The sequence below is a fragment of the Sphaeramia orbicularis genome, chromosome 6 (genome assembly GCF_902148855.1).
Source record: "Sphaeramia orbicularis chromosome 6, fSphaOr1.1, whole genome shotgun sequence".
NCBI classification, from domain to species: domain Eukaryota; kingdom Metazoa; phylum Chordata; class Actinopteri; order Kurtiformes; family Apogonidae; genus Sphaeramia; species Sphaeramia orbicularis.
The window spans coordinates 55,592,985-55,608,252 of NC_043962.1; the positions used below are offsets into that span (position 1 = coordinate 55,592,985).

Here is a 15,268-nt window from a genome sequence, read left to right on the forward strand (position 1 = left end):
GGCCCAGTTTGGAAAACCACTCCCATGATTGTTTGAGACTAAAGTGTGCCTAAGTAATTTATATTTGTTTATAGAATACATGATGGACGTTGTATATTTAAGGTATTCTGTAAATATAATATAAATATTATAAATATATTTATCTGAATAGTTTGGATATCAGAACACCATGTTTTTAAGGTTCAGACGTACTTCAAATCCTTAACTCGTCTCCTCGTTTTTTACTAATGTGCTGTCGACGTTCGTGAGGACAGAGTCCTCTGTGTAAATAATTTTTCCATGAAATGGCTTTAATGCAATGTCTTTTTTTCCCCCATCGAGATTAAAGATCAAATATGGGCCATACCCTGAACATGACGTTTGTGTTTTTGTTCCTGCATGTGCACGTCACATGATCACACCACAACATATGATATGACGTCCACATTTTGGACCATTGAGTCCATTTTTCCACAAAAAACATAAAAGGTGTAAATGCTACAAAGATATTTCCATATATCGTTAGCCTCGTAGCAGAACTGCCGAGGTTCTAATGGTTTTGGATTTTTCATTCTAGTTTAGTTTTATTTAGTTTTGACTTTTTTCCTCTAATACAGTTTGTTTTAATTAGTTTTTAGAGCAGGTTTGCTAGTTTTTATTAGTTTTCATTATTTTCTAAATGCTTAGTTTTAGTTTTGTCGTCTCTTTTCTCTTCTTCTCTGTCGTCGTATTCACATAAATCCCAGACAGGACTCTGCTGCTTTAGTCTCCATGTTCCCAGGTAGAGTGGGGACCAGAAGACGACTGGAAACCACAAGTGACGGACCCTTAAATATCATATGGTGTCAGCAGCTAAACTTGCTTGAGGGAAATAAATCAATTTTGTGTCAATCCGACGTTGAAAAAGATGAAAATGTAGGGAATTTAACCATAATTTTTGTCCGTTTTAGTTTTATAAACACACAATACAGTTTCAGTTAGTTATCTTTTTTTTTTCTTTTAATTATGGTTTGTATTTATTTCAGATAACGAAAATGTTTTTTCAATTCTATTTTTTCTCATTTCGTAAGTTTTCATTAATGATAATAACCTTGATGTGGACAAAAGTATTGGGACACTTCAGGTGTTTCTTTTCTAACAGGGGTCTGGGATACAAAACGACAATGACTAATGTCAGAATATAGTTTTATATTATGGGATAAATATCATGTCATTGGTTAGTTTGGGTTAAATTATTACGTTTGTTTACAAAATGCCTCACAGATGGTTTTGACTTAATTTCTCTCAACACTTAATTTCTCAACAGTTTTTTTTAAAAATTTCTTTCACCATGACTCTGATTTTAAATGCTCTTCCTCTAAATGTCTATAATATTTTTCCTGCTCTGACTGTAAATAATAACTCTCTTCTACATCTAACCATCTACTGTCATCACATCTGACTGAGGAAGAAAAATCTACCGTTAAAACTTTAAGGAAACATTGATGTTTCTAAACTATATGGACATAAATATGTGGACACATCATGTCTCCAGCTGTCAGATGTCCTGTTCATGAGGATCAGACACAGAAAAATTGATATTAATAATCAATAGGATATTTATTCCATAATATAAAACTACTACCACACTGACCCATGGGGAACCACGGATTCTAGATCCTGGACTTCATCCTTTTCAATACCAAGGGTGGGATGTGAAAAGGGGGGGGGGGTTATAAAATCTGCATCCCGGTCCCCCAGCACAGATACACTCGTCCTCAAAATGATTCATACCCCTGCCATTTTTTGTAACTTTTTGTTTTTGTGATGAAATGAATGAGTTTTGTCAAGTTTGTTTGTGACTTATATGTGATACACAAGTGAGGAAATAAGAACAAATGATACTTGGAGAAATACTTTATTTCAGGAGTATTTTATTAGAGGATTTCTAAAAAAACGCCATGTTCAAAATTATTCATACCCTAGGTTTATTAAGTCCAAAGTCTTTTCTTAATAGTCAATAGAGTAGCCTTTGTTCTTGATAATGGTTCCTGTAAGTGTCCACAGGTTCTCTTCTGTCTCCTGTGGGGTTTTGGTCCACTCTTCCAGGACCAAAGCCTCCAGCTGGGTCCGGTTGGATGGTCTCCTACCCATCACTCTGGTCTTCAGCTCCCTCCACAGATCCTCTATATGATTTAGGTTAGGACTTTGACTGGGTCATGTCCTTGAACCACTACTGCACTACCTTGGTGGTATGCTTGGGGTCAGTGTCCTGCTGGGACGTCCAGTCAGGACCAGTCTAGAGTTTCTCAGCACTTTCACGCTGTCATCCAGGACGTTGATATAATTATGTTAAATTCATGATGCCTTGTAACTTCATGAGGTTCCCAGTGCCACTAGCAGAGAAGCATCCTAGCATTATAGGTTATAACCATAGCATTATGTTGCCACCAAAATAACCGAGGTATGAAGGTATCACAGACAACCATCCAGCCAGTATTGCACAAAGGAGTTCTCCATGGATGCAGACACAGGAAGATGGCATGACTCAGGATGAATCATCAGGAGGCTCATCTGGCATTTCCTAGAGCTCTTCTTAACCAAGATCCAAGCTTTTGGTCATCAATCCAGGGATTTGATGAAACAAAGATGGAGTTGTTTGGCCACATGGATGTTGACTGCATCTGAAGGAAGCAAGGAGAAGAACGCAAGCTGAACACAGCCCCAACCATCAAGCATGGTGGTGGCAACATAATGCTATGGGGTTGCTTTTCTGCTAGTGGCACCGAGAACCTCATCAAGATACAGGGCATCATGAAAAAGGAGGATTATATCAACATCCTGGATGACAATGTGGAAGTGTCTGCTGAGAAACTCTAGACTGGTCCTGACTGGACGTCCCAGCAGGACACTGACCCCAAGCATATCATCAAGGTAGTGCAGTAGTGGTTCAAGGACATGACCCAGTCAAAGCTCTGACCTAAATCATATAGAGGATCTGTGGAGGGAGCTAAAGACCAGAGTGATGGGTAGGAAACCATCCAACCAGACCCAGCTGGAGGCTTTGGTCCTGGAAGAGTGGACCAAAACCCCACAGGAGACAGAAGAGAACCTGTGGACACTTACAGGAACCATTATCAAGAACAAAGGCTATTCTACTGACTATTAAGAAAAGACTTTGGACTTAATAAACCTAGGGTATGAATAATTTTGAACATGGCGTTTTTTAGAAATCCTCTAATAAAATACTCCTGAAATAAAGTATTTCTCCAAGTATCATTTGTTCTTATTTCCTCACTTGTGTATCACATATAAGTCACAAACAAACTTGACAAAACTCATTCATTTCATCACAAAAACAAAAAGTTACAAAAAAAATGGCAGGGGTATGAATAATTTTGAGGACGACTGTATGTGTTGTGTATTCACACATGCTGTACCGCATTTGTCCAGCAGGCACCGCCAAAGCGTTGACATGATTCTGTCCATAGAAACATGATTGTAAGTTTATTGTATTCAAAATGACTAATATCTCCCATAGTATTGGTCTGATCAACTTGCTGTTTTCACTAGTCTGTTCATTGACCAAATATATATATATAAGTATGACAAACTGCAGCAGTCAGCTCTGTACAGATTTAGTGTGAGTCCACTTCCCTTTTAAAATATAGAATATCCTGACATTAGTCATTGTTTTGTATCCTAGACCCATTACAGAAGAAACACCTGAATACAACAGGTCCACAGACTTTTGTCCATACAGTGGATGACTTAGGTAATTATGCTATGAGGCTAACGATAATACATACATACATAATTTAATAAAATCATTTGTAATTTTTCTGTTTTCAGTTAAAGTATCGACAGCATCTGGCCATAACTACTGTTGAACACACCACTCACAATCTATGAAAATTAACCTACTTTCCAAATATTTACGGTTGAAATTTAATTTTTTTGATTGTGATTTACAGTAAAAAAAAATAGTCAAATTACATTTAACAAGGTGACTGTGATAATAAAGAATAGAAATTTGAGATAAGAAACACACAAAAATGTAAAAGAAACAGGACGCATTGTTTCTAAACACTTTGCTTTCCTATATTAACATGTTAAAGACATTTATAAGGCTTATGGATTCAGGTCACAGCACATGACATTTCAAAGGCCACAAATAATCCATCCTGCACAAAAAATAACCTAGCAAAAAAGAAAAGACTTATTATTTTATATAATCTGAATGTTTGAACAGTGGCTGCAGATACTGACTGATGTTTAAAACTAAAATGTGGCCATTAAAATACCAAAATATCAACATTTTTCTTTGTTTTATTTACTCCAGATTTATCCGATAACCACAGCAACATTTCAGCAGATGAGCAAACAATAACATTTTACTGTTTCTCACATCAAGTTCAATCATATGTGACAGTTTAATGAATATCTGGAATTTAAATTGTTGGACAAAAAACTTCAGGTTTAAGGACATTCTGTGGCAACTCCATTGATTTCTCAGTTTGAATTGATCTAAAGTGAACTCTTCCCTAAAAATCTAAAATCGTGGGCTGATAATAAAGTTTAAAATGACATTATGTCCTCTGGCTTAAAGGTGCGGGAGACTTTCATGACCAATTTTTCATCAGATCTGTCAAACCTCAGTCATATCCTCAGTTTCATGAATCTGTTCGTCTGTCTGTCATCACTCACCTGAATCTCTTGCATGACAGTGAACAGTTTCTTAGTTCCATCCACCAGAAACAAACCATGTGTTTACAAACAGAGCTGGGAGGGAACTCGGCCATCTGAGGAATTCTGTTGCGACGTGCATTGTGGGAAAGCGAGGTTCATGCAGCCACCTGACAGCAGCAGCTGGAACAGGCACGACGCTGAAATGGCAGCAGCTCCCTTCTGTCTATGCCACGGCTGTCAAACTCATTTTAGTTCAGTTCCACATTCAGCCTAATCTGATCTAAAGTGGGCCGGACCAGTCAAATAATATAAATAATAGGATAAGAACTTATAAATAATGTCAACTCCAAAGTTTTCTCTATGTTTTTGAGTGAAAAAAGTAAAATTCCATGATGAAAATGTTTACACTTACGAACTGTACTTGAACATAGCATGAACAAATATGAACAACCTGAAAATTCTTAAGAAAAAAAGTGCAATGTTAACAATATTACACCTAAGCTGATCATTTATACATGTGCATCACAACTTAAAGATTTAGTAACAGGCAGAATATTGTTAAAATTCCACATACTTCTCTGAACACATTTCAGGTTGTTCATGTTTGTTCAGGTTATTCATGTTTTTGTAAAAGGTTAGTCTGTAAATGTAACTTTTTTTTTCTCATTTTACTTTTTTTACACTAAAACAAACAGGAAAATCTGCAGTTTTCATTATTTATAGGTTATTCTGATAGTATTTTACTATTCTGATCCACTTTACATCGAATTGACCTAAAATGATTCCAACATCCATGATTGTTAATATCTTCAGTGTAATTTTTGTAGTTCACAAATTCATCCCAAGGGCCAGATTAGACCCTTTGGTGGGCTGGTTTTGGCCCCTGGGCCGCATGTTTGACACGTGTGCTCTATGCATATTCCTCCAGCTGTTTCCGCATCGTGTCTGTTTCATCCATATAATACCACATGGTTGTGCTGCCGCTGTCAGGTAGATGTGCGAACCTCCCTTTCCCACAATGCACGTCGCGACAAAATTCCTCAGATCCTCAAGTGCCCTCCCGGCTCTGTTTGTAAACACATGGTTTGTTTCTGGTGGATGGAACTAAGAAACTGTTCTAATAATACTAATGTAAGAGATTCAGCTGAGTAATGACAGACAGACGAACAGATTCATGAAACTGAGGACATGACTGAGGTTTGACAGATCTGACGAAAACTTGCTCACAAAAGTCTCCTGCACCTTTAAGTAAATGATCTTTGCTTTTTAGTGGATGTTTATTCTCCTTTGGCAGCAGGGACACAGATGTCTTCGATATAAATAAATAAGGGAATGTCTACTACCACAGTACTGGCACCACATATGGGCGTGTCTATTTCCACAGAGCCAATCAGATGTTCTCATTTGTCCTGTTCCAGTCAGCAGTAGGACATGTTGTCCCAGATCCACTCATGGACACTGTTCCATGAACTCACTGTCCTGTGTAGAACTGTGCCCATATATGGAGTACCCCCCCCCAGTACACACCACAACCACATGATGTCAGTCCACTACAGTTTCAGATGGTTTGGGCCTTTGGTCACATGACACCGGTGTTGTTGGTGCCTGAAACGGTATTTTTGGAGAACAGGTCCCAGAGCGTAAACGTGTCCCAGCTCCACCCTGGTGTTGGTGTATGAACAGGACCAACACCGCTGGATGGAAACCATGACGACCATAGTACCATGTGACCAGAAGAAGAAAACCCCAGATGTAACCTCCTGCACATGCTCAGTGCATTCTTCTGTGGTTTGAGTGGATCCTGCCATAGGCTCTGTCCGTAAAGATGTGTTTTTCTTTTTGTCAGACAGATGGAAAAAGTTCATTCTTTTCCTTGACATGTTTCAGCTACAGCCTGTGTCCTTCCTCAGAAGAGTCACTTGATGTTACTGTGACGTGTCACTGTCAGCTGTTTTTTCCTGGTTTCCCAGGTAACAGGCTCTGTCTGTGTTTGTGTACAGCGCCACATATAGGTGTGGCATACGTATTACACCGTTTGAAGCCAGTTTTCTTGTTTCCACCTGGACACAGACCTACACAGGACAGAAGCAGGGCACTGATTGGCTCTGTGGTAATGGGCTTTAAGCACCGCCCCACTACTTCCTGAACTTCAGGCGGCTCCTTTATTACCTGTCTTTCATTACTGGACACACTGATTAACCCAGGTGTACCTGACCACAGTATCACAACAGGAAGTAGCAGACACACCTGGAATAATGTGTCCAATAATGAAAGACAGTTTATCAGTTGGTTCAATGCTTTAACTATTGAAGACAAGAACAGTCTGCATGCTATTGTAAAAATATGCTCCAAGCTCATTGGAGTCAGGCTTACAGACTTGTCTTCCCTCTGGGAGCTTCAGGTTGTGAGGAAAGCACAGACCACCATCAGGACCCTCACCATGTGTTGTGTCAGAAGTGTGTTTGATGCCTTCAGGCCGGCGTTATCACGCTCCTCAGAGGAGAACCAACAGATATTCAAACTCTCTTATTCCTTCAGCTATCACACTTATAAATTCTGACAGAAACCATTTTGGTCATTTTATATGATTTTTTTTTTTTTTTTTATGTTAGCAGAACCAATAGGACACAAGTGTCAAACATGTGGCCCGGGGGCCAAATCCAGCCCGCCACAGGGTCCAATCTGGCCCTCGGGATGAATTTGTGAAATGCAAGAATTACACTGAAGATATTAACGATCAGTGGTGTCAAAATCATTTTAATTCAGATTCCACATACAGACACATACAGTCCAATTGGATTTCAAGTGGGTCAGACCAGTAAATATTATCAGAATAACCTATAAATAACAAACCTCAAATTTTCTTTGTTTTTTTGGTGTAAAAAAGTAAAATTACATGAAAAATGTGAATAACCTGAACAAATATGAACAAATGGACATGTCTTAAGAAAAGTAAATGCAATTTTACCAGTATTCTGCCTGTTACTAAATGTTTTGTGCGATTGTAATGCACATGTGTAAATGATAAACTGATAAACAGAGGCAGAACATTGGTAAAATTGCACTTGTTTTTCTTAAGACAATTGAAGTTGTTCATGTTATTCAGATTTTTAAGGAAACTTTGCAGATGTAAACCTGACCATAATATAATTTTGCTTTTTTCACTGTTATTATTTTACTGGTTCGGCCCACTGGAGATCAAATTGAGCTGAATGTGGAACTGAACTAAAATGAGTTTGACAGCCCGGTCTTTTAGTCTGCATTGGTATTTATTGATTATTTACTGTTGATTATTTAAATGCATTTATTCGTAGCTGCTTTCAATGATCCTGCATTTGTGCACTGATTTATTTATGTTTGTCACGTTGCACTTTGGATGAGGTTGATGTCTGTGGTAAGCTGCAAATGAATTGACCGTATGGGATAAATAAAGTTTTCTGAATCTGAATAAATGAACTGCCTGAAGTTCAGGAAGTAGAGGGGCGGTGCTTAGAGCCCATAGACACATGAGAAAGGTAGTCCCACAGGACTGTGGACACAGACACTGAAATAAACTAGAAGCACTCGGAGAGCGCAGACCTCCGCCAAGGCTGATCAGTGGCCCCCCCCGTGGGCCCCCCCACCCCCGATCACCACCAAAATTTAATCATTTCTTCCTTATCCCATTTCCAACAAACCCTGAAAATTTCATCCAAATCTGTCCATAACTTTTTGAGTTATGTTGCACACTAACGGACAGACAAACAAACAAACAAACAAACCCTGGCAAAAACATAACCTCCTTGGCGGAGGTAATAAGTGAATGATCTTACATCCCATTCCAGTATGTTTGGATAAGTGCAAATCCAACAATACAAATTTATGAAAAAAAATGAAACTTCAACATGACAAAAATTCTAAGAAAAAAAAAAATTGCAACATACTTGAAGTCCAAACTTTCTATGAACACTGACGTGAAGAGCTGCTCCAGTCCATTAAACAGCTTTGAGTGATTTATTCTGTCAAACAGATATTAACAAATAAGGAATACAAGCGTGCACAAAGCAGGCAGCACAGGGGAGTGCAAGGGCTTATGGGTAAAAACAAGAATAAATTATAAAACATTTGTCTATATTCAAACATCATTTTTTTGGCTTTTTCTCCAGTTTCTGCAGGTAAACACATGTTTTCAGCAGGAGCAGGAGGTCTGATGACCCTGACGACCGCACATCGGACACACTGTCCCTTTTGGAAAATGTCTCCAGTTCTGCTGAAACGTAACCTCGTAAGGTCACCGCTCCATCGTAAGGCGCCGTTCAGGTTCTGGAGTGCACGCTGAAAAGTACGTATGGCTTCGTAAAACAATGAGGTAAAACATCTCCTTAAACGTGCATTAGTGACACTGATCCACTGGAGAGTCCATCCCTTTTCCACGTCCATTCTGCAGAAAACAAAATAAGGTGATATTATTCAGGGCATCGTCTTAAATGTGATTGTGCTGAATTCATTCCTTAATTTTCCTTAAAACTGATCATTAATCCTTAAATCTGACACTTACAGGTCTTAGGAATTCCACTGATATTACTGTGTTTTGTTTGGTATATGTTTGGCATATGTTTGGTATTACATTCAACATTTAATAAACATCTATATGATCAGTAATTTAATTATAGGAAAATACCTGAGGACGATAGGGATCCCCTAAAATAATTGTACAAATGAATGAATATTTAAATAAATGAGCGATACATGACACAGGCCGTGGGTACCGTGTATAACCTGGACTTCAAACACGTTTTCAGTTGTTTAGTGAACAGTCAACTGACCTCTTTCCTGTTTGGGGCTAAAATCTAAAACCACAGGAGTAAACGTCCCATCACCAAAAGCATGAAGTCCTTCCTCAGAACTGCGGTGTCACACAGAACCAGGGCTGAACACACTGTTTTGGCTTTTGATCTACTTTTAAAATGACCAGAACAAAATGATGTCCGTTCACTACATATTAATACCCATCAGCCCACACAGCACTGCTGAACATCACTACTGGACGGACCAGTGGCTGCATGGCTCAGCAGGTAACGGTACTGATGTGGATGAGGAAGACCCGCTTTTGAAGTCTGACAGGAGCACTAATTACTCTGACCACAGGCTGTGTTCTACTTTATTTAATTTGAATTGACATTTTAAAGTAGTGCTGCATGTGCGCTGGTGTATCCTAGAGGGAATATGTGATTATAATGCATCCAAAACTGACTTGCATACTGCGCCCCACCTGGGGATACACTGATAAGAGCGGGGTGGGGTTGTGCTCTGTGATTGTTGGTCTTCTTCAGGGGTTCGCAAGACAGAGCCACCCATGCTTCCACGTACTCCTGGTCCTGCTCTGAAAAATCGATCTCATCCACTATTAATTGATTACGCAAAATTAAAACGAAACTGATCTAAGATAAATCAAATCGTTTTTTTTTACCCAGCCCTAGTACAAAGTATCTTTATCAGATTGGTATCACTGATACCAGTCTCAATTTTACTTGACTGTTTTTAATCCAATAACGGGTATGTTTTTGAAAACAATGAGTGACAAAGTAGATTCTTTACAGGTACTGCTTACTTGAAGTTTTCCAGTGAAAAGTGACTGATATTACCTGAATTAATTCCCAGTTTCTCTCTCTGTGTGTAATAAAAGTGAATACAGATGGGTCAGTATCGGTATGGGCAGATATCAGCAGTCTTGGTATCAGATCGGTATCAGAGCTCAGAATATTGGATCGGTACATCCCTAGCCCAGATCAAAAAAAAAATAACTTCACCAGCCACCGCTGCATCCCACCCTTAAACCGTGGAACCGTTCCATCCTTCGGCCTTTAACAGACGGATCCAAACTACCAACCCGTGTCTCAGTCGTGCTGGAGCTGCTCTCTCATTTTGGCTGTGATCATCTCTCTCTTCTCACAGTGTCTGTTCAGGTCTCGGACCTCCATCGGCATCGTGCTGTTCCACACCATCAGCACCGACTCCTCGTCTGAAGCAGAAAAACACAGTATAGACAAACAGAGAAGAAGAAGAAATGCAGGAAGAAGAATCCTTTCACAATAAAAGCACTGTGCTGTCAGTCTCACCAAACTGCTCCTTGTCCTGTGGAAGTCTTCTGCCCAAAACCAGCACCACATTCTTCCAGTTTAGTGATTCTATTGATAGAAAGCATATTTATAGACAATATGTGACAAATGAGAGACTGGTGAACAGTTAAACATGAGAATCATACCAGGAACAAGTGAAATATAAAATATGGAAAGAAAAATAAAAGAAACCACTTCCAACTCCACAAAACCTAGACTCATGGTTTCAAAATGGATACATTTTTGAGATAATGGTCATTATTTTATGAGGCCAATAAACAAAAAAATGAGTGTAATGACTGAAGGTAGTGTAAAAAATAACTAAAACTAGTAAATGTTGATGGGATTAATTTAATTTGTGTGAGATTTGTTTAGAAATCTGACACAGCTTTTCCAACTCTTGCATTTTTGAGGATATTTTAAGGTTTTTGCCAAAATGTTGTAGTTTTGACAGTTTTCTTTTTATGCAAAAATTTAAAATTTCACCAAGAACAAATTCCAGTGACTTTATTTGCATCTGTGGTTTGTTAAAACAAAAATAATGTTTAATAAGTGGGTTAATTTCACTCCAGTCTAAAGCCCCCACAGACACTTCACTCATGTTTTGGATATTTCTTTAAAGTTCTGCTTCTAAACATTATACAAATACATTTTTTCCATCAATAAAAATGCTTTGGACATTGGTCCAAATTGCTGAATTGAAATCTCTCAAGCGATGTTTCAACACCCTTGGAAACAAAAAAGCTGATTAAAAAACATGAAACATTACATAAAATATTAACTTCACATACGTATGTCTCTTGTCTAGGTGTTGGACTTGTTTGTCAGATAAGTATCTGTTTTAACGTTGGGAACAGGTGACCTAATCTCCTCTGTTACAGTGAATACAGAGGTACATCCTGTCAATCATCACCTTTGTAAAGACTGGAGGGGCTTCAGTTCAGCACAGAAAACTGTCACAGTTTCAAAGCTTTTTGTCGTCACTTCTCTGATGTAAAGACAACAGTGTACAGAGAGTGTTGCATTATGGGTCGTTAACGTGCAGTGGCTAGGCTAGCAGGTTCATGCCAGCACTAATCAGCTGATTCACTTTATCCTGTAAAACTGGGTTTCAAGTGTTTTGCTGCTGCTCTAAAGTCATTATGTCAGACTGAAAGATGCACACGGATCTGCTGCAGGTAAATATTAGTTACAGTTTTTAATCAGATTAATCAGAGGTTTGATGTAGATTAATTTCAATAAATCTCGATTAAACATCATTCATTACCTCAGCCAGGAGGTACTGCGATCACTTTGCTTTGTGTGTTTGTTTGTTAGCAAAAAAACTCAAAAAGTTATGGATGGATTTTCAGGAAATTTTCAGGAAATATTGACACTGGCATAAGGAAGACATGATTAAATTTTGGTGGTGATGGGGGGGGCGCAGATCTGTCTTGACAGAGTTCTGCGCTCTCCTAGTGCTTTTCTTGTTTTTGATCTATATTAACTTTATACCTCAAATTTTAGTATCTGAGTTTGGCCTATTGAACGTGAGTAACTTGAATTTATATTACTTGAATTTTTTAAATGTGATTTTTTTTATTCTGTATTTATGAACATTGAAAAATAAAAGTGAAAATGGGTCTATTGAAAATATGAAGAATTGAATTCAGTCACAAAAAATTCAGACACTGCAAGAAATTCAGTGGCTTTTATAATTCAAAGTTTGATGAGACTTATTTACTTCCATAGAGACGCTCCACTCTTCTCATATGCAAAACACTATATGAAAATGTATCCCAGTCTCATTATCTTATATTATGTTAGTACATCTTCTTTGCCCTTATGTTACTAGTTTATTTAGTGAAGAAGCTCAGAAGCCCACGAAAAAGCATTCAGGTCAGCACTATGATCTGTATCAGGGGTGTCAAAGTCATTTTAGTTCAGTTCCACATTCACCCCAATATGATCTGCAGTGGGCTGGACCAGTAAAATAATACCAGTGAAAAAAGTAAAATTACATCATGATAATGTTTACATCTACAACATTTCCTTAAAAGTCTGCATAACATGAAAAACTTCAAATGTTTTAAGAAAAACAAGTGCAGTTTTAACAACATTCTGCCTCAGTTTATCAGTTTATCATTTACACATGTGCATTACAACTTACATTACAATTACAAATACACAAAACATTTAGTAACAGGTAGAATACTGATTAAATTGCATTCACTTTTCTCAAGACATTTCAGGTTATTCACGTTTTTTGTAAAAGGATAGTTTGTTAATGTAAACATTTTCATGTAATTTTACTTTTTTACACTAAAACAAAGATAAAATCTGCAGTTGTCATTATTTATAGGATATTATGATCGTATTTTTCTGGTCTGACCCAACTGAGATCTAATTGGTCTGTATGTGTCTGTATGGAACCTGAATTAAAATGATTTTGACACAACTGATTGTTAATATATTGAGTGTAATTTATGCATTTCACAAATTCATTCTACGGGCCAGATTGGACCCTTTGGTGGGCCAGATTTGGCCCCTGGGCTGCATGTTTGACACCTGTGATCTATATGAATTCTTTTTCCAGTGATCATAAATATGAGTCTGACCACATATTTTGGATTAAATAAATGAATAAATCACCCTATAGGATATAAGTGCTATGGTCTATAAGGTGAATAAAACCACTGCCTAACACTGAACTGCTGGGGTAGGTAATGAAGTACATTTTTAATTGGTAAACTTAAACACGACCAACACACACATTTAGACAAACCTCATCTGAACTCAGCAGGTTTTAACTGACTCACCTATGAGAGCAGAGGAGATGCAGCGGATGGAGTCGCAGCGAGGGCCGATGACCTGCAGGGTCTGGTTTTTGGACAGTTCCAGCAGCAGCAGGTGGCCCCCCCTGGTGCCGATCCACAGAGCTGCAGCGCTCTGCACCAGCAGGGCCTTCACTCTGGCCCAGGATGGGGCCGACTCCACGGGCAGGTCCGCCTCAGCGACCCGCCGACTTCTGCAGCCAGAGTGATGTCTGCGGGGGGGCAAAAGTCATCAGGCTCTGAAACACTCTTAAAATGGAACTACAGAAAAATCGTTCCAGTGTCCCTGTATGTCCTGTACATCAGAATCAGTCCCAGTTGAATGTGTGAGGCTGTCAGGTTCTGTTCTATGTTTGTTTAAGGAAAAATGTTTCTTTCATTGATGATTTTAACTCTTGATTATTTACTCGTATGTACTAAGTATTTTACTGCTGCTGCAGTATTATAATAGCATTCCATCTGTTGTGCACCAAATGTTCTTGTTAAAGGAAAGAAAACGTATTTTATTACTCCGATCAATATAAAAAAGACCGATTGTTTTATAGTTTTTTTTGCAGTTCATAATTTAACTAGTCGTCTAATCATTAAATAGTAGTTGACGACACATCTATTGTTGAATTAATAATAAATCCCCCAGTCCGTCACTGGAATCCTATCTCTACAACCCAATACACTGGCATCTTCTGTAGAACTTCACAGCTTTTTCCTCCAAACACTGATGATAAATATGGTTGGGCGATAAAACGATAACAATATATATTGTGATATAACTTTTCCTCGATAGAAATATGAGACGTGCTCGATACAATTTTGATAGAATTCATCGTCCATGTTTTGACAGACATAAGAACAGCCAATCATAAATAAGTAGCGCTGCACTGAACCAATCACACTAGAACCACGACAAGTTAGGTTGAGGCCCACAGCACAGACGTAAGAGCAGCTGCAGCACACACACACACACACTAATGTTTAGGCTGAAGCAGGAGGTAATGAGCGTTCCCTCAGGAGAACATGTGACTGACAACTGGGGGGACCGGGTTAATGAACAGTAGGGTGGAACCGTTTGGGTTCAGGGTCTTCAGTACAGTATGGAGGTGTACCCAATGAGTACGTGTAGACTATGAAGAACGCAAACGCTCACCTTTCATTAGTTTCACTTTCGGTTTACCAGTTAGCCCCCCCCCCCCCATGTATATACCTCCGGCAGGAGTGATTCTAGGATCAGAGGTTTAGGGGGGCTGAGCGCCCAGAGCACTGGCTGGACAGGCAAAAGAAATTTCACTGTTTTGTACATTTTAATGCAATTTTGGACCATCATTCCTACATTTGTGAAAGAAAAACATAACATTTTTTGAGTATGAGAAACTCTGTGACTACCCCATCAAATCTGATCAAAGTAATTTAAATGCTGAGCCACAGTAAAAGAGGAATGGAATCATAAAAGAAATAAACCCTAATCCTAATTTCTGATGGAAGATAATCCTCCATTTTGATACAGCAGCTCCTGAGTGTACACATCTACGAGAAAATGGGTTTAAGTCCAGGGGAATATTAGTGTCAGATCGACCAGATCTACTTCAAACACTGTCTGCACATGACAGTACATGGACTGGACAGGTTCTATCAGTGGAACATTTAGAAATCTGTTGGATAAATGGACATAAACCAACATATATGTGGAAGAACACTATCATATACCATCAAAAC

The 15,268-nt window shown here is 38.5% G+C and overlaps 1 protein-coding gene across 2 annotated transcripts in view; it reads right to left on the reverse strand.

Annotated features, from left to right (window-relative positions):
* Positions 1–8,614: 8,614 nt before the first annotated feature.
* lrrk2 (leucine-rich repeat kinase 2) overlaps positions 8,615–15,268 on the reverse strand; it is a 126,025-nt gene continuing 119,371 nt past the window's right edge. For both annotated transcript variants that reach the window (XM_030136108.1, XM_030136109.1), the window contains 4 exons: positions 13,544–13,770; positions 10,746–10,814; positions 10,517–10,648; positions 8,615–9,067 (listed from right to left, as the gene is read on the reverse strand). In XM_030136108.1, coding sequence (XP_029991968.1) covers positions 10,524–10,648; positions 10,746–10,814; positions 13,544–13,770 — 421 coding nt within the window. In that variant the 3' untranslated portion in view covers positions 8,615–9,067; positions 10,517–10,523. The remainder of the gene's footprint in view (positions 9,068–10,516; positions 10,649–10,745; positions 10,815–13,543; positions 13,771–15,268) is intronic.